Consider the following 19,685-nt stretch of genomic DNA (forward strand, 5'->3'; position numbering starts at 1 on the left):
CCGGGTACCTCTATTAGTTACCTACAATCCAAATCTAGAGGTACTAAGGGGAGCTGCACTGAAATTACAACCTTTACTACAAAAAGATGCCCGCTTACAATCCATTTTTCCAGACCCCCCACTACTGTGTTTTAGGCAGCCCCCAAATCTAAGAAGCAACCAGAAAAAATGTAAAACCTGTTCATTTATAAAGACCACGGACAAGATAAAGATCCCCAATTCACATCAGGACTGCAAGATGCCAGGTCCCTTCAGCTGCATCACATCTAATGTGGTGTACTTAATTATGTGTACTAAATGTCTAACTGGGGGTCTGTATGTTGGGGAGACAGGGCAAAAACTGAGAACAAGGATAAATTCTCACCACCATACAATAAAAGAAAAAAGAATGGATCTACCTGTGGCCAAACATTTTTGTATGGCTGATCATAGCACTATGGAGCTGAAATTACTTGTATTAAAAGGTAGCTTCAAATCTCAAAGAGACAGGAGAATCTGGGAGTATAACTTATGATGACCTTTGACACACTTAGTGCAGGAATGAATGTGTCACATGGATTTATGTCTTATTACATCAATTAAGGAATTTGCACTTCAGACCATGTGGGGTCATCATAACAGAACCAGACACCAATCAGAGGACAACAAAACATTCACTCCTAATCTAGGAACTTTCCAATATTCATGGACACAATTGTTTATCACTTCTCACTCTACCATAATGACATTTCTGTGCTGTGTTGTGTATAAATATGTTATTCTTCAGAATTTGCTTTAGTCTGTGCCTGACGAAGAGACCTGAATAGTCTCAAAAGCTTGCAATTTGTTACCATCTTTTCAGTTAGCCATTAAAAGGTATCAACCACTGAGGACTCTTAATTCTAAAAATTTTTCTTTTAAAAGCCGGCAATTCATGTGCGGCATACAGTAAAATCACACTGACAGGTTAGAATAAAATAGATAGAATAGGTGTATACATATAGAATACATAGATATGTAGATGTCAGTGACACACACATATATATACAGTATGTATTTATATTACACTAGATGGTAGCCCGATTCTAACGCATCGGGTATTCTAGTATGTAGTTTATTTATGAAGATTTTAGAATAATACTTTGAATACACAGGATTTGGCTGGCCGCGACCAAATAGGGAAGCGTGGTTCAAATCCCGCGCCAATTCGTGGATGGACTGCGCCTGTCGCTGATTGTTCGTGGCCGGCCACATAGTATATAGCACAGTCACGTAGTATATAACAGCCCACGTAGTAAATAGCACAGCCACGTAGTATATTGCACAGCCACGTAGTATATTGCACAGCCACGTAGTATATTGCACAGCCCACGTAGTATATAGCACAGCCCACGCAGTATATAGCACAGCCCATGCAGTATATTGCACAGCCCACGCAGTACATTGCACAGCCCACGTAGTACATTGCACAGCCCACGTAGTACATTGCACAGCCCACGTAGTACATTGCACAGCCCACGTAGTACATTGCACAACCCACGTAGTATATTCCACAGCCCAAGTAGTATATTGCACAGCTCATGCAGTATATTGCACAGCCCATGCAGTATATAGCACAGCCTACATAGTATATTGCACAGCCTACGCAGTATATTGCACAGCCCATGCAGTATATTGCACAGCCCATGTAGTATATAGCAATGTGGGCATCATATCCCTGTTAAAAAAAATAATTAAAATAAAAAATAGTTATATACTCACCTTCCGTTGGCCCCCGGATCCAGGCGAAGCATTTACAGATGCTCCTCACGCGCTCTGGTCTCAAGAGTGCATTGCGGTCTCGTGAGATCGCAATGCATGGAGCGGTCACCGGAGCGTCGCGAGGAGTGGGAAAGGCCTGTTCTGGATCCGAGGGGCCGACGGATGGTGAGTATATAACTATTTTTAATTTTTTTGATGATTTTTAACATTAGATCTTTTTACTATTGATGCTGCATAAGCAGCATCAATAATAAAAAGTTGGTCACACAGGGTTAATAGCAGCGTTAACGGAGTGAGTTACACCGTGGCATAACGCGGTCTGTTAACGCTGCCATTAACCCTGTGTGAGCGCTGACTGGAGGGGAGTATGGAGCGGGCACTGATTGCGGGGAGTAAGGAGCGGCCATTTTGCCACCGGACTCTGCCCGTCGCTGATTGGTGGTGGCTGTTTTGCCGTGACCAATCAGCAACTTGGGATTTCCGTTACAGACAGATGGAAGTGACCCTTAGATATTTATATAGTAGATAGAGAGATAGAAGAAAAGCTGGTAAATTATCTGCCGTGTTCTGTAAAATCATTGCAAGAGCCAACAGGATAGAAGACATGGATTGCATACAGTAAATAAAAATAGAATAAATATATAAATGACATAAATATTATTTTTTGGAAAAAAATGGTGTGGGCTCCCATGCAATTTTCGTAACCAGCAAAGGGAAAGCCGACGACTGGGGGCAGATGTTTATAGCCTGGAAAGGGGGTAATACCATGGAGCTTCCCAGGCTATTAATATCAGCTCACAACTGTATACTTAGCCTTTACTGGCTATTAAAATGGGGTACCCCCAAAAAATGACGTGGGTCCCCCTCTAATTAATAACCAGCAAAAGCTATGGATACTGGCCCCCCTGACTAAAAACATCAGCTCTCAGCCGCCCCAGAAAAGGTGCATCTTATGCGCCAATTCTGGCACTTAGCCTTGCCGTAATCCATGTCTGAGGGAGAATTAGTTTTCAACCTGGACGGTGCCAAGATGCGTCCCTCCAGGCTGAGAACCACTGGTGAATGAGATGATTTGAAAAATTCTCACAGTGATCTGCTGTGAAGACACTGAGCTTGAACTGCGGTGATCTCATCACTGACTTTTTCCCACGGTCCAGAGGTCACCGCAGTTCAGCCGGCCGGGAGCGCAGCCTCAGTGACTTCACTGAGGCTGCGCTCGCAGCATCTCATTCACCAGTGGTACGCATCTTGGCACCGTCCAGGTTGAAAACTAATTCTCTCCCAGACATGGATTAAGGCATGGGACAGAACGACCAACAGGTACGGTATATTGTTGTTTTTTTATTTTACTTTTATTACAGGAGTTCGAGGGCTTCGGTGGAATTAGGTGAGGTCGTAAGTATGGTTTGAGATTATTAAAGGAGTCTTTGTCATTTTTTCAATTTAAGGATTTTGTTCTGGCTGTGTCTTTATTTACCATATAACTATAGGATTAGTAATGGAGAGGTTGCTTATAGATACCTCTTCATTACTAAGCTTGTCATGATCCCAATGGCAGGGGATCACAAAAGGACAAGCACAAAAACAAAACAAGCTCTAGGGTGATGGAACCTGAGCTGACCGCGATCCTGAACCTAAACACACAACTAGCAGTAGCCGGGGAACGTGCCTACGATGATTCCTAGACGTCTCGCGCCAGCCGAAGGATTAACTTCCCCTATAAGAAGAAACACAGACCTCACTTGCCTCCAGAGAAACACCCCACAGAAATAGCAGCCCCCCACATGTAATAACGGTGAAATGAGAGGAAAGCACATACGTAGTTATGAAAATAGAATCAGCAAAAATGAGGCCCGCTAAAGCTAGATAGCAGAGGATACAAAAGTGAACTGCGTGGTCAGCGAAAAACCCTTCAAAAAACCATCCTGAAATTACTTGAACTCATGTGCCACCTCATGGAACATGAGGAGTAATTTCAGCCCACTAGAGCAACCAGCAGCAAGGAATCACATCTCTGCAAGCTGGACTAAGGCAAAAATTAAGCAAAACGTGGAACAGGAAAATCAAAACTTAGCTTGTCCTGAAGATAACAGACGCAGGGAGCAGAGGTAAAAAGACACGCTGATTACATTGATAGCCGGCGAGGAAATGACAAAAAAGCCAGGTTAAATAGGAAACTCCCATAACTTGATGGAACAGGTGGACACCAGAGACCGCAGAGAACACAAGTCACCCGGTACCATGAGTAACCACCAGAGGGAGCCCAAAAACAGAACTCACAACAGTACCCCCCCTTGAGGAGGGGTCACCGAACCCTCACGAGAACCACCAGGGCGACCAGGATGAGCCCTATGAAAAGCACGGACCAAATCGGCAGCATGAACATCAGAGGCAATCACCCAAGAATTATCCTCCTGACCATAACCCTTCCACTTGACCAAATACTGGAGTTTCCGTCTGGAAACACGAGAATCCAAGATCTTCTCCACAACATACTCCAATTCACCCTCCACCAGCACCGGAGCAGGAGGCTCAAGCGAAGGAACGACAGGTACCTCATACTTCCGCAACAACGACCGATGGAACACATTATGAATAGCAAACGATGCCGGGAGATCCAAACGAAACGACACAGGGTTAAGAATTTCCAAGATCCTATAGGGACCGATGAACCGAGGCTTGAACTTAGGAGAAGAGACCTTCATAGGAACAAAACGAGAAGACAACCACACCAAGTCCCCAACAAGAAGTCGAGGACCCACGCGGCGACGGCGATTAGCAAACTGCTGAGCCCTCTCCTGGGACAACTTCAAATTGTCCACCACATGACTCCAAATCCGATGCAACCTATCCACCACCATGTCCACTCCAGGACAATCAGAAGGCTCCACCTGACCAGAGGAAAAACGAGGATGAAACCCTGAATTACAAAAGAAAGGAGAAACCAAGGTAGCAGAACTAGCCCGATTATTAAGAGCAAACTCGGCAAGCGGCAAAAAGGTAACCCAGTCATCTTGATCAGCAGAAACAAAACACCTTAAATAAGTTTCTAAAGTCTGATTAGTTCGTTCCGTCTGGCCATTCGTCTGGGGATGGAATGCAGACGAAAAGGACAAATCAATGCCCATCTTAGCACAGAACGTCCGCCAAAATCTAGACACAAACTGGGATCCCCTGTCAGAAACGATGTTCTCCGGAATGCCATGCAAACGGACCACGTTTTGAAAAAACAGAGGGACCAACTCAGAGGAGGAAGGTAACTTAGGCAAGGGTACCAGATGAACCATCTTAGAAAAGTGGTCACACACAACCCATATGACGGACATTTTTTGAGAGACAGGGAGATCCGAAATAAAGTCCATGGAAATGTGCGTCCAAGGCCTCTTCGGGATAGGCAAAGGTAACAACAATCCACTGGCCCGAGAACAGCAAGGCTTAGCCCGAGCGCAAACTCCACAAGACTGCATGAAAGAACGCACATCCCTCGACAAGGAAGGCCACCAAAAAGACCTGGCCACCAAGTCTCTAGTACCATATATTCCAGGATGACCTGCCAACACAGAAGAATGGACCTCGGACATGACTCTACTGGTCCAATTATCCGGAACAAACAGTCTTTCCGGCGGACAACGATCAGGTTTATCCGCCTGAAACTCCTGCAAAGCACGTCGCAAGTCTGGGGAGACAGCCGACAAAATCACCCCATCCCTAAGGATACCAGTGGGCTCAGAATTTCCAGAGGAGTCAGGCACAAAACTCCTAGAAAGAGCATCCGCCTTCACATTCTTTGAACCTGGCAGGTATGAAACCACAAAATTGAAACGGGAGAAAAACAGTGACCAACGAGCCTGTCTAGGATTCAGACGCTTGGCAGACTCAAGGTACATCAGATTTTTGTGATCAGTCAAGACCACCACACGATGTCTAGCACCCTCAAGCCAATGACGCCACTCCTCAAATGCCCACTTCATGGCCAAAAGCTCCCGATTACCAACATCATAATTCCGTTCAGTGGGCGAAAATTTTCTAGAAAAGAACGCACATGGCTTCATCACTGAGCCATCGGAGCTTCTCTGTGACAAAACCGCCCCCGCTCCGATCTCGGAAGCATCGACCTCAACCTGAAAAGGAAGCGACGTATCTGGCTGACGCAACACAGGAGCAGAAGAAAACCGGCGCTTAAGTTCCTGAAAGGCCTCCACAGCCGCAGGAGACCAATCAGTAACATCAGCACCCTTTTTAGTCAAATCCGTCAAAGGCTTAACAACACTAGAAAAATTAGTTATGAAGCGACGATAAAAATTAGCAAAGCCCAAGAACTTCTGTAGACTCTTAAGAGATGTAGGCTGCGTCCAGTCACAAATAGCCTGAACCTTGACGGGATCCATCTCAATAGTAGAAGGGGAAAAAATATACCCCAAAAAAGAAATCTTCTGGACTCCAAAGAGACATTTAGAACCCTTTACAAACAAAGAATTGGCCCGCAGGACCTGAAACACCTTCCTGACCTGCTGAACATGAGACTCCCAGTCATCAGAAAAAACCAAAACATCATCCAAATACACGATAATAAATTTATCCAGATATTCACGGAAAATATCGTGCATAAAAGACTGGAAGACAGAAGGAGCATTAGAAAGTCCAAAAGGCATCACCAAATACTCGAAATGGCCCTCAGGCGTATTAAATGCGGTTTTCCACTCATCACCCTGCCTTATCCGCACAAGATTATACGCACCCCGAAGATCAATCTTTGTGAACCATTTAGCCCCCTTAATGCGAGCGAACAAATCAGTCAACAATGGCAAAGGATACTGATATTTGACTGTAATCTTATTCAAAAGACGATAATCTATGCAAGGCCTCAAGGAACCATCTTTTTTGGCCACAAAAAAAAAACCTGCTCCCAAAGGGGACGAAGATGGACGGATATGTCCCTTTTCCAAGGACTCCTTAACATAATTCCGCATAGCAGTATGCTCTGGCACTGACAGATTGAACAAACGACCTTTAGGGAATTTACTGCCAGGAATCAAATCTATAGCACAATCGCAATCCCTCTGAGGAGGAAGCGAACTGAGCTTAGGCTCCTCAAAAACCTCCCGATAATCAGACAAAAATACCGGAACCTCAGAAGGAGTAGATGAAGCGATAGAAATCGGAGATACATAATCATGAACCCCCTGACATCCCCAGCTTAACACAGACATTGTTTTCCAGTCCAGGACTGGGTTATGAGTTTGTAACCATGGCAGACCAAGCACTAAGACATCATGTAAATTATACAGTACCAGGAAGCGAATCACCTCCTGATGAACGGGAGTCATACGCATGGTCACTTGTGTCCAGTACTGAGGTTTATTCATAGCCAAAGGTGTAGAGTCAATTCCTTTCAAAGGAATAGGAACTTCCAGAGGTTCCAGACTAAACCCACAGCGATTGGCAAATGACCAATCCATAAGACTCAGGGCAGCGCCTGAATCCACATAGGCATCGACGGAAATGGATGATAATGAACAAATCAGCGTCACAGACAGAATGAACTTAGACTGTAAAGTACCAATGGCAACAGACTTATCAACCTTTTTTGTGCGTTTAGAGCATGCTGATATAACATGAGCTGAATCACCACAATAAAAACACAATCCATTTTTCCGCCTATAATTTTGCCGTTCACTTCTGGACTGAATTCTATCACATTGCATTATCTCAGGTGCCTGTTCAGAAGACACCGCCAAATGGTGCACAGGTTTGCGCTCACGTAAACGCCGATCAATCTGAATAGCCATAGTCATGGACTCATTCAGACCTGTAGGCGCCGGGAACCCCACCATAACATCTTTAATGGCCTCAGAAAGGCCATCTCTGAATTTTGCAGCCAGAGCGCACTCATTCCACTGAGTAAGCACCGACCATTTCCGAAATTTCTGACAATATATTTCTGCTTCATCTTGCCCCTGAGAGAGAGCCAATAAAGCTTTTTCAGCCTGAATCTCTAGGTTAGGTTCCTCATAGAGCAAACCCAATGCCAGAAAAAACGCATCCACATTGAGCAACGCAGGATCCCCTGGTGCCAATGCAAATGCCCAATTCTGAGGGTCACCCCGCAGGAAAGATATAACAATCTTGACCTGCTGAGCAGGGTCTCCAGAGGAGCGAGATTTCAAGGAAAGAAACAACTTGCAATTGTTCCTAAAATTCAGAAAACTAGATCTATCTCCAGAAAAAAACTCTGGGACAGGAATTCTAGGTTCAGACATAGGCGTATGTACAACAAAATCTTGTATATTTTGAACCTTAGCCGCAAGATTATTCAGGCTGGAAGCCAAACTCTGGACGTCCATGATAAACAGCTGAGGTCAGAGCCATTTAAGGATTAAGAGGAGGAAAGAAGCAGTCAAGCTGCAATTAAGGCTAGGCAGCAAACACTGAGGAGGGAAAAAAAAAAAAAAAAAACTTCCTCAGACTACTTTTCCTCCTACTTCAGCCAAAACGATGACCAATTTTTTCGGGCCGGCTATACTGTCATGATCCCAATGGCAGGGGATCACAAAAGGACAAGCACAAAAACAAAACAAGCTCTAGGGTGATGGAACCTGAGCTGACCGCGATCCTGAACCTAAACACACAACTAGCAGTAGCCGGGGAACGTGCCTACGATGATTCCTAGACGTCTCGCGCCAGCCGAAGGATTAACTTCCCCTATAAGAAGAAACACAGACCTCACTTGCCTCCAGAGAAACACCCCACAGAAATAGCAGCCCCCCACATGTAATAACGGTGAAATGAGAGGAAAGCACATACGTAGTTATGAAAATAGAATCAGCAAAAATGAGGCCCACTAAAGCTAGATAGCAGAGGATACAAACGTGAACTGCGCGGTCAGCGAAAAACCCTTCAAAAAACCATCCTGAAATTACTTGAACTCATGTGCCAACTCATGGAAAATGAGGAGTAATTTCAGCCCACTAGAGCAACCAGCAGCAAGGAATCACAACTCTGCAAGCTGGACTAAGACAAAAATTAAGCAAAACGCGGAACAGGAAAATCAAAACTTAGCTTGTCCTGAAGATAACAGACGCAGGGAGCAGAGGTAAAAAGACACGCTGATTACATTGATAGCCGGCGAGGAAATGACAAAAAAGCCAGGTTAAATAGGAAACTCCCATAACCTGATGGAACAGGTGGACACCAGAGACCGCAGAGAACACAAGTCACCCGGTACCATCAGTAACCACCAGAGGGAGCCCAAAAGCAGAACTCACAACATAAGCTGTGGGCTTGATGTCACCGAACAATACAAAGATGACATCAACTCCACAAATATTAACCCCACTTGTCACCGCTACAGGGCAAGTGGGAAGAGCCGGGCAAAGCACCAGAATTGGTGCATCTAGATGCGCCTTTTCTGGGCAGCTGTGGGCTGCTGTTTTTAGGCTGGGAGGGGCCTATATCAATGGCCCCTTAGCAGCCTGTGAATACCAGCCCCAAGCTGTGAGCTTTAGCAAGGCTGGTTGTAAAAAATGGCGGGGACCCCACGCTGTTTTTCAATAATTTAGAAAAACAGCGTGGGGACCCCTCTATTCTTGATAACCAACCTTGCTGAAGCTGACAGCTGAGGGTTCCAGCCCCCTGCTGTGAGTTTTTCCCGGTTGGTTAAAAAAAATAGGGAGAACCCACGCCAGAGTTTTCATTCATTTAATTCGTTATATCTCAGGTGACATCTGAGGAATACCCCTATCATCCGCTCCTGCTGTCACTGTTATTAGTGGCAGCAGGTGTTGGATGATGGGAGTAAGAGTCCCAAAAGCCCCCACCTGCTGTCATCGTTCTGACTTTAACATAACTCTCTTCATTCTCCTCTGCTCGCGCTGATTGCCGGCAGAGCAGGGGAGAATGATGAGAGCTGTCTTCCGCACCTGCTGCCAGGGAACAGCGTTTACTTTTTCCCCGGTGCCGATGCGTGTCACATGGAGGACATCAATGTGTGTTCTCCGTGTGCACATGTGCGGGACGTTTTGCCATCCGTGCTGATGATAAAAAATGGACATGTTTATGTGTGGGGCACATGGACACATGGTCCGTGGAAACACACTGAATGGGTCTACTTGTGTCACATTTGAATGTGTCTACGTGTGTCAGTGTCTCTGGTACGTGTGAAAACTGTCTCCACATGTACCGCAGACACAGATGTGTGAAAGAGGCCTTAAACACACTTTTTAAGGCAACTGGAGAACCTGCAATTTGCAGCAAATTTTTGTCGCTACTTTTGATTTTGGGGGAAAAATTTGCCAAATCTTGCAAATTTAACCCCTCTCTGACCTTCGACGTACTATCCCGTCGAGGTGCCCTGGGCCTATCTGACCCTCGACGGGATAGTACGTCATGCCCTTTAATGCGATACCGCGACTTAAGTCGCGGTGATCGCATTAAAATTCCGACGCCATCTTACCTGGGGGAAGATGGCCTCGGCATCCAGGGCATTGTCGCCGCCCACCCGCCCTCTCGATCGCTGTGATTGGCTGTTCAATTCTGAACAGCCAATCACAGCCATTCTCATTGTTTCAGCCAATCGGAGAGGCTGAAACAATGAGGTGACAGGCTAGGATCGAGTACCGATGTACTCGATCCTAGGTCCGGTGCCTGGCAACGCCAGGCACCGGCAAGAACACCCCGGATTGGCGCGATCGCCGATCGCATCGATCGCGCCAATCGCAAGGCACCGCGCGGTATTACCGCGCTGTGCCCTGCCGGAACCTGCGCGGATCGGTGCTCTAGTAGCACCGATCCTAGGATAGGACACAGTGCAGGCCCAGCAGGGCCTGCAGGAGCCGATTGGTGCGATCGATGTCATCGTCGATTGCGCCAATCACAGGGCGCAGCGGCGATCACGCTGTGACCGCTCTGTGCCCTGCAGGTGACCTGGCTATGACCTGCCTAGGAACGGCGCGAACAGTTCGATCCTAGGCAGGTCACAGCCAGGTCACCAGGAAAGCTCTGATTGGTGGGATCGATGTTATGGTCGATCCCACCAATGACAGGTCACAGCAGCAGCATGACCGCTCTATGACCTGTCTGTGTCACCTGCCTGACCTGTGTATGACCGCTCTGCAGGGTCCTCATTCTAGCTGAGGATTCCTACAGAGCGGTCATACTGCTGGATCTCCCTGCTGGATTTTGTGCCTGGATCTCCCTGCCGTGCTGGGTATTGTGGTGCCACAGCAGCCTGTAGCACCACAATCCCTGCTAAAGAAGAAGACAACTAAACGTAAGTTTTATCCGTGCCCAATCCCCATTCATCCGTGCCCAATCCCCATTCATCCGTGCCCAATCCCCGTTCATCCGTGCCGCCCAATCCCCGTTCATCCACCCCAATCCCCCCTTCCCCCTCTTTTTACACCCTCCACCCCCATTTGTGCCGCCTCCGTGCGCACATTTAGTAGCCGCCGAGCGTTGATTGGTGACGCAGTTCACCGATCAACGCTCGCGCTCGCTTTTTTTCCCTCACCCCCGTTGCGCCAACTCTGTACACACATCCCGCAGCCGCCAAAGTTTGATAAGTGACGCAGTTCACTTATCAGAGTTTGTGCCTGCCGTTTTCCTTTTTTTTTTTTTTTTTTTCACCCCCCCTTTGCGCCACCTGACTACAACCGTACATTTTGATCACTTATCCCTGCCCAATCCTCACTTCCACCCCATCTCCCTTCCCCCTCTTTTTACCCCCCTTTGCACCTCCTTCCGTGCGCCCATTTAACAGTCGCCGAGCGTTGATTGGTGACGCAGTTCACCGATCAGCGCTCGCTTTTTTTCCCTCACCCCCGTTGTGCCAACTCCGTACACACATCCCGCAGCCGCCAAAGTTTGACAAGTGACGCAGTTCACTTATCAGAGTTTGTGCCTGCCGTTTTCCTTTTTTTTTTTCACCCCCCCTTTTGCGCCACCTGACTACAACCGTACGTTTTGATCACTGATCCCTGCCCAATCCCCACTTCCACCCCCATCTCCCTTCCCCCTCTTTTTACCCCCCTTTGCACCTCCTTCCGTGCGCCCATTTAACAGCCGCCGAGCGTTGATTGGTGACGCAGTTCACCGATCAACGCTCGCGCTCGCTTTTTCTCCCTCACCCCCGTTGCGCCAACTCTGTACACACATCCCGCAGCCGCCAAAGTTTGATAAGTGACGCAGTTCACTTATCAGAGTTTGTGCCTGCCGTTTTCCTTTTTTTTTTTTTCACCCCCCCTTTGCGCCACCTGACTACAACCGTACATTTTGATCACTTATCCCTGCCCAATCCTCACTTCCACCCCCATCTCCCTTCCCCCTCTTTTTACCCCCCTTTGTACCTCCTTCCGTGCGCCCATTTAACAGCCGCCGAGCGTTGATTGGTGACGCAGTTCACCGATCAACGCTCACGCTCGCTTTTTTTCCCTCACCCCCGTTGCGCCAACTCTGTACACACATCCCGCAGCCGCCAAAGTTTGATAAGTGACGCAGTTCTCTTATCAGAGTTTGTGCCTGCCGTTTTCCCAACTCCCCCCCCCCCCCCTTGCCCGACCCTCGTGCGCACATCAAGCAGCGGCCAAATTTTGATAAGTGAAACAGTTCACTGATCAGAGCTGGGCCTGCTGTTTTAGACTTTTCTTTTTACAGGTTTTTCTTCTCCTTTTAGCATTTTCTTTTCAGATAAGTTTGCACAAATCACTATCCCCCCACACATACACATACAGTTATCAATAAAGTGCACCCAATCACCATATTCACACAAAAATCGTCCCAACAGCGCTATTCATTGGAGGAGGCATATGCTTTCCTTGCCTCCGACACTGATAGCGAGGGAGAGGATCCCACTTTTCTTTACTTTTCTGATTCTTCATCCTCTCCTTCTTCCTCCTCCTCCTCCTCTTCCTCCTCATCTTCCTCCTCGGGCCCTGCGGAACCGCCAAGCAGACGCCCCAGGACAGAAGATGAGGCAGCCCCCACGACTCCTGAACCAGCGCTCCCCACTGCGGAACCCACATGGACCTCGCCCCCCGAAAATTACGAGCCACTGATTCCTGATTTTGTGGCAGAATCAGGAATCAAGTTTGACACCACGGGCCTCACAGAAACAGACTTTTTCAAAGTCTTTTTCTCTGAGGATTTTATTAACCTCATGGTGGAGCAAACTAATTTGTATGCTCGTCAATTTTTGGAGCAAAACCCCAGTACATCATTTTCCAACTGGTCTCCTGTAGACGCAGTTGAAATGATGCAGTTTTGGGGCCTGGTCCTCCACATGGGGATCGTGAAGAAGCCAGAAATTCGGCAATATTGGAGTGTAGATGTTTTATATAACACTCCAGTGTTCCGAATGGCCATGGTTCGGAGACGTTTTGAGGCCATCCATAAATTTCTGCATTATTCCGATAATGCACAGTGTCCCGCACGAGATGACCCCAACTTTGACCGGCTGTTCAAAGTTCGGCCGGTCATCGAACACTTCAACAAAAAGTTTTCTGAAGTGTACGTGCCCAAAAGGGACATCTGCGTGGATGAGTCCTTGGTCCATTTTAAGGGGCGGCTCGGATTCCGTCAATACCTGCCCAACAAAAGGGCCAGGTACGGAATCAAACTCTACAAGCTGTGTGAGAGTGCCTCAGGGTACATCCACAGGTTTAGAGTGTATGAAGGGAAGGACACCAGGATTGAACCCCCTGAGTGTCCTCCTGACCTGGGAGTGAGTGGGAAGATCGTGTGGGATTTGGTGCACCCACTGCTGGATAAAGGTTATCACCTCTATACTGATAACTTTTATACCATCATCCCACTCTACAGATCCCTCTCTGCGCGAGGTACCGCAGCCTGCGGTACTGTCCGCAAAAATCAGAGAGGCCTCCCAAAGACGCTACTTGGGCAGATGCTCAGAAAAGGTGAGAGCAAGGCCCAATGTAGCGACCACCTGCTGGTGGTCAAGTACAAGGACAAGAGGGATGTCCTTCTCTTGACCACCATACATGGTGATGGCAGAGCCCTCAGCACTGTACGGGGTACCTCTACACAGGTCTGCAAACCGGACTGTGTGCTGGGCTACAACAAAAGCATGGGGGGGGTTGATCTCTCTGATCAACTCCTCCAACCATACAGTGCTTTGAGAAAGGCCAAGGTGTGGTACAAAAAGCTGGCCGTGCACATTGTACAAATGGCAATGCTCAACGCTTTCCTGCTGTTACGATGTGCACGCCACACCGATACGTCGTACCTTCAGTTCCAGGAGGTAGTGGTTAAGGCCCTGTTATTTGGCACGAGGGAAGGAGCTGGCCCCAGTACTTCCGGAACTGAAGGTGCTCGTATCGTACCAGGCCAGCATTTTCCGGGGGTGGTCCCGCCAACCGGCAGAAAAGGTAAGCCGCAAAAAAGGTGCCGAGTGTGTTACAAAAGGGGAATACGCAAGGACACCATTTATCAATGCGACACCTGCCCCGAAAAACCTGGCCTGTGTATGAAGGATTGCTTCAGATTGTACCACACCTCCATGCACTACTAATTTACTTTACAAGAAAGCGTACATTAGTTCCAAAAAGGGGGCACATCTAGATAAGTTCCTTGGGGGGGGGGTCTAGGTTCCAAAATGATGTCACTTGTGGTTTTTTTTTACTGTTTAGGCACATCAGGGGCTCTGCAAACGGAACATGACGACCGCAGACCATTTCATCAAAGTCTGCATTCCAAAACGTCACTACTTCCCTTTCGAGCCCCAACGTGTGCCTAAACAGTTTTTTCCCACATATGGCGTACCAGCGTAATCAGGACAATTTGGACAACAACTTTTGATGTCCAATTTCTCCTGTTACCTTTGGGAAAATTAAAAATTGGGGACTAAAATATCATTTTTGTGGAAAAAAATAGGATTTTTTATTTTCACGCCTGGGCATTATAAACTTTAGTGAAGCACATGGGGGTTCAAAATTCTCACCACACACCTAGATAAGTTCCTTAGGGGGTACAGTTTCCAAAATGGGGTCACTTGTGGGGGGTTTCTACTGTTTAGTCACATCAGGGGCTCTGCAAATGGAACATGATGCCAGCAGAACATTCCATCAAAGTCTGCATTCCAAAACGTCACTACTTCCCTTTCGAGCCCCAACGTGTGCCCAAACAGTAGTTCCTCCCCACATATGGGGTATCAGTGTACTCAGGACAAATTGGACAACAACTTTTGGGGTCCAATTTCTCCTGGTACCCTTGGGAAAATTAAAAATTGGGGACTAAAATATCATTTTTGTGGGAAAAAATAGGATTTTTTATTTTCACGCCTGGGCATTACAAACTTTAGTGAAGCACATAGGGGTTCAAAATTCTCACCACACACCTAGATAAGTTCCATAGGGGGTACAGTTTCTAAAATGGGGTCACTTGTGGGGGGTTTCTACTGTTTAGTCACATCAGGGGCTCTGCAAATGGAACATGATGCCAGCAGAACATTCCATCAAAGTCTGCATTCCAAAACGTCACTACTTCCCTTTCGAGCCCCAACGTGTGCCCAAACAGTAGTTCCTCCCCACATATGGGGTATCAGCGTACTCAGGACAAATTGGACAACAACTTTTGGTGTCCAATTTCACCTGGTACCCTTGGGAAAATTAAAAATTGGGGACTAAAATATCATTTTTGTGGGAAAAAATAGGATTTTTTATTTTCACGCCTGGGCATTACAAACTTTAGTGAAGCACATGGGGGTTCAAAATTCTCACCACACACCTAGATAAGTTCCATAGGGGGTACAGTTTCCAAAATGGGGTCACTTGTGGGGGGTTTCCACTGTTTAGGCACATCAGGGGGTCGCCAAATGCGACATGGCGTCCGATCGCAATTCCAGCCAAATTTAGCTTGAAAAAGTCAAACGGCGCTCCTTTCCTTCTGAGCCCTGCCATGCGCCCAAACAGTGGTCCCCCCCCCACATATGGGGTATCAGCGTACTCAGGACAAATTAGACAACAACTTTTGGGGTCCAATTTCTCCTTTTACCCTTGAGAAAATAAAAAATTGGGGACTAAACGATCATGTTTGTGGAAAAAATAGGAATTTTTTTTTTCACGCCCGGGCGTTATAAACTTTCGTGAAGCACTTGGGGGATAAAAGTGCTCATGACACATCTAGATAAGTTCCTTGGGGGGTCTAGTTTCCAAAATGGGGTCACTTGTGGGGGGTTTCCACTGTTTAGGCACATCAGGGGGTCGCCAAATGCGACATGGCGTCCGATCTCAATTCCAGCCAAATTTAGCTTGAAAAAGTCAAACGGCGCTCCTTTCCTTCTGAGCCCTGCCATGCGCCCAAACAGTGGTCCCCCCCACATATGGGGTATCAGCGTACTCAGGACAAATTGGACAACAACTTTTGGGGTCCATTTTCTCTTTTTACCCTTGGGAAATTAAAAAGATTATTGCTGAAAGATCATTTTTGTGACTAAAAAGTAAAATGTTAATTTTTTCCTTCCATGTTGCTTCTGCTGCTGTGAATCACCTGAAGGGTTAATAAACTTCTTGAATGTGGTTTTGAGCACCTTGAGGGGTGCAGTTTTTAGAATGGTGTCGCTTTTGGGTATTTTCTGCCATATAGACCCCTCAAAATGACTTCAAATGTGAGGTGGTCCCTAAAAAAAATGGATTTGTAAATTTTGTTGTAAAAATGAGAAATTGCTGGTCAAATTTTAACCCTTATAACTTCCTTGAAAAAAAAATGTTTGTTTCCAAAATTGTGCTGATGTAAAGTAGACATGTGGGAAATGTTATTTATTAACTATATTGTGTCACATAACTCTCTGGTTTAACAGAATAAAAATTCAAAGTTGGAAAATTGTGAAATTTTCAAAATTTTCGTCAAATTTCCGTTTTTTTCACAAATAAACGCAAGTTATATCGAAGAAATTTTAGCACTATCATGAAGTACAATATGTTACAAGAAAACAATCTCAGAATCGCTAAGATCCGTTGAAGCGTTTCGGAGTTATAACCTCATAAAGAGACAGTGGTCAGAAATGTAAAAATTGGCCTGGTCCATAACGTGCAAACCACCCTTGGGGGTAAAGGGGTTAAGTTTCAAAAGATTCCATATTCTCAAGTTGGCAGCAATTATATTAGGAATTTCATTACCAATATTTTTACTTCTATTTTATTAATCTCCTGCTGCTATCGAATATCTTATGGTTCTTTTACTTATAATATCTGTCGATCATTAAATATTTAAGTCCATAGTAATGTGCAGCTTATATCAAGCAGATGTTTATCATGTGACTGATGCTAAAGGAGCCTAACCCTTATAAAACTATATAGTTCTCTGTTACTTCCTTTTTTCACATACTATTACAATTCATATATTTAAAAAAAAAAATATTGTCTTCTCTTCTCATTCCAGTCTCTTTACCTTGGCAGTTGATGTTGCAAGCATTGTGACTTCTAGGGGTCTTGAAATCATTACACCACCATCGACTGTTTATTTGAAGAATGCCATAATCAGTACTGTTGTCGCCTGGGTTGAAGTTTGTGCTGGCTGTGTTAAAGGAGCTCTCGTAGAAGGCAGTACATACCCCTGTAGAGATTTTAGTTTCAAGAGCAACATTTTGGTGTTATTACACAGCCATTACTATCATAAATACCAACTAGTCCTTTATCACAACATATTATCACTTATTTAACAACTTAAAGGGAAACCGTCATATTTCATGCTGCCCGATCCCTTAGGATCACATGGGGGGGACTTACCAGTCAACTGGAACTGGGAGGGAAGAAGCGGGCCACAGACTAGTCAGAGAAGATACACCATCGGACGCCATTTCAATGTTTGTTCTGAATGTTTGTGCCTGATTCCTGCTGGCCGTGGTTCAGGCACCATGGCTCTTATGACAGATTCCTACAAGTACTAGAACTATTGTGGATCCTAATATGCATATTTTTTGTAGCATTTTTCTATATGGTCCTGGTATTTCAATAACACTATTCAAAAGGGTTGTTTGGAACTTTAATGGGGACCTGTCACTGTCACTGGACACATGATGTAACAGTGGCTGCAGAACGTAATAAAACGTTACTGCCTCATTTTAATTTTGCCTCTCTGTTGTGGAGATATTATCAAAGTATTAGCACATAATGAATTAACTTTTAAGTCCAAGTGGGTGTTATCCGATAGCAACTTGTACAGGGAGGCCTACACTCCATTAGTGAAAAATATCTAATCCCACTAAAGTTAACTCACTAGGTGCCAAATATTTTGATTGCCAATATTCCCACAATAGAGAGGCAAAATAAATAAAAAAATCAAAAACAAACAAATATATAAACTTTGCTTCCTGTCTATTTGCTATTATTTCCAGACTTCTGCTCTTTCCAAGCAATTTTTATCATTAATTGGATGTGCAAAATAAGAAGAACACGCTTACCAGTGCTGATATAGTGTATAAGCAATTACACAGGAGTAAAAATGATGAATGTGGTGATAATCTATAAGCCACAAGAACATGTTAAAGCTATATAGTGTTCAAGGGAAATACCGGGATCACAGTGCAAGCGAGTGCGCATTGAGAATTTTTTTTCTAGCATTTATTATATAGGAAACAAGGTAAGGAAAACTTCCTGTATCAATTACTAAAATCAGAAAATGCAAAAAGAACTTATCTCCACTTAAAATTGTGGAACCAAAATATACTTACAGTTTGGCAGACTGTAACCTTTGAAACCATCAAGTCCTTTATTTTTCATGTCCTTTGCAAGTTCACATTTTTCAAACTTTTTTCCACTTGCAAATACACTTATGATCAGGAGACCTCCAATGATATGGATTTGCCACTTCATAGTTGTGCTCGTAGATTAAGGTGTGCCTGTCACATAAAATGCTTATATACCTGTCGTAAAATACAACTAGTCTTTGTTCACAGAGTAAACCAATTGTGGTCATGGGAAAAAATACCACAAAAGCTGTAAACCAAGTTCCTCGAAATTGCCTGTCACATTTCAAAAGACGTTCGTCTAGTTCCTCTTTCCACGAACAGAATGATTAATGTTGTTTGATTTTTTTTATCATTCAAAATAATTGTACATTAGCATACATTACAGTTACATATACCAAAAATGTATGGTTTTTTCAAGGTTTGTGACATTTAGTACCTTTAGAAAAAAATCTATTTAGTTTGAGATTTGATGTAGGTTATGTGTAGTTGAATGTCCTGCCTAGATCTGTGTTGTGGATCAAACTCGAGAATTACAAGTAAATTACCCTGTGGAAAAAAAGGAAATTAGATAGCACTTGAATGTCATCCATGTGCTGTACTTTACTTCTTGATGGCGAAGGAATTTATTTCTTTGTTCCAGAAAAACACATGCAAAAAAGATACAAAAAAAAGAAACATGGACCAGAAATGGTTCTACCACACTGAAAAAAAAGGTCTGTTTTTCCAGGCAGAAGAAAAAAATCTGATATGTAAAACTGACATAAGCCATAGGGCTGCTTTGTAAGTAAATATCTAATGGATTAAAAATCTGGGATTAAAGTTTTCTCCAAATTTAGCTGTTACAGGAAGAGCATTTAACCTGTTCGACACCAGGCTATCTCTCCCCCCGTTTATGACCATGCACATTTTCGTACATACATTTTTTTCCATACATTTAGTTTTAAAAGCTCTAAATTGTCTCATTTGGATAATCAAATAATTTTTGGCCATTTTTTTGTGGTACATGCAACCTACTTTTTCTTGTGGGGAAAATAAAGTAAAGTGCTTTACACATTTGTGAAATTGTTATTTTTTTCAACCAAAAAGGACAATAAAATGTATTTAAAATGGTTTTCCTTTCCAAATAAATTATTTTTATATATCAGTTATAAGGGGTCTTCTTTTTACTGGGGCAGGGTGAGAACGATTCGTACTGCCAGTAACTTTTTGTTTACATATTTTTTCTTGCTTTATTTTACATTTTCAT

General features: G+C 44.8%; 1 protein-coding gene across 1 annotated transcript in view; it reads right to left on the minus strand.

Moving 5' to 3' along the window:
* The window catches only part of LYZ (lysozyme), a 37,872-nt gene extending 19,219 nt beyond the window's left edge, over nt 1-18,653 (minus strand). The window contains exons 1-2 of the mRNA XM_069764633.1: nt 18,422-18,653; nt 17,140-17,304 (exon numbers count right to left, since the gene is read on the minus strand). Of these exons, the coding sequence (XP_069620734.1) occupies nt 17,140-17,304; nt 18,422-18,563 (307 nt within the window). The 5' untranslated portion in view covers nt 18,564-18,653. The remainder of the gene's footprint in view (nt 1-17,139; nt 17,305-18,421) is intronic.
* Between the last annotated feature and the right edge of the window lie 1,032 nt (nt 18,654-19,685).

Source organism: Ranitomeya imitator, chromosome 4, assembly GCF_032444005.1.
Source record: "Ranitomeya imitator isolate aRanImi1 chromosome 4, aRanImi1.pri, whole genome shotgun sequence".
Classification (NCBI taxonomy): domain Eukaryota; kingdom Metazoa; phylum Chordata; class Amphibia; order Anura; family Dendrobatidae; genus Ranitomeya; species Ranitomeya imitator.